Source organism: Penaeus monodon, chromosome 20 (genome assembly GCF_015228065.2).
Source record: "Penaeus monodon isolate SGIC_2016 chromosome 20, NSTDA_Pmon_1, whole genome shotgun sequence".
NCBI classification, from domain to species: Eukaryota; Metazoa; Arthropoda; class Malacostraca; order Decapoda; family Penaeidae; genus Penaeus; species Penaeus monodon.
In genome coordinates, this window is record NC_051405.1 from 41,517,941 (window position 1) to 41,518,142 (window position 202).

At 33.7% G+C, this 202-nt stretch overlaps 1 protein-coding gene across 1 annotated transcript in view; it reads right to left on the reverse strand.

The window, feature by feature from the left end:
* The window catches only part of LOC119585838 (Bardet-Biedl syndrome 7 protein homolog), a 21,175-nt gene that overhangs the window by 1,634 nt on the left and 19,339 nt on the right, over window positions 1-202 (reverse strand). Inside the window, exon 14 of the mRNA XM_037934570.1 lies at window positions 34-138. Within this exon, the coding sequence (XP_037790498.1) occupies window positions 34-138 (105 nt within the window). The remainder of the gene's footprint in view (window positions 1-33; window positions 139-202) is intronic.

Here is a 202-nt window from a genome sequence, read left to right on the forward strand (position 1 = left end):
GCTATTATGAGGACATGTTATGTGATTTCTCACCTTTTTTCTTGTGGCTTCCTTTGTTAGTACATCTTTCAGAATTGATATTGTGGAGATATTGTCAGACCGGAACACGGCCTCTCGTGCTCCATAAATACACTGTAACTATAAGTATGTGTGTTAATAACATATATAAAAAAGATCATACACTTACATTTTATGATTAACC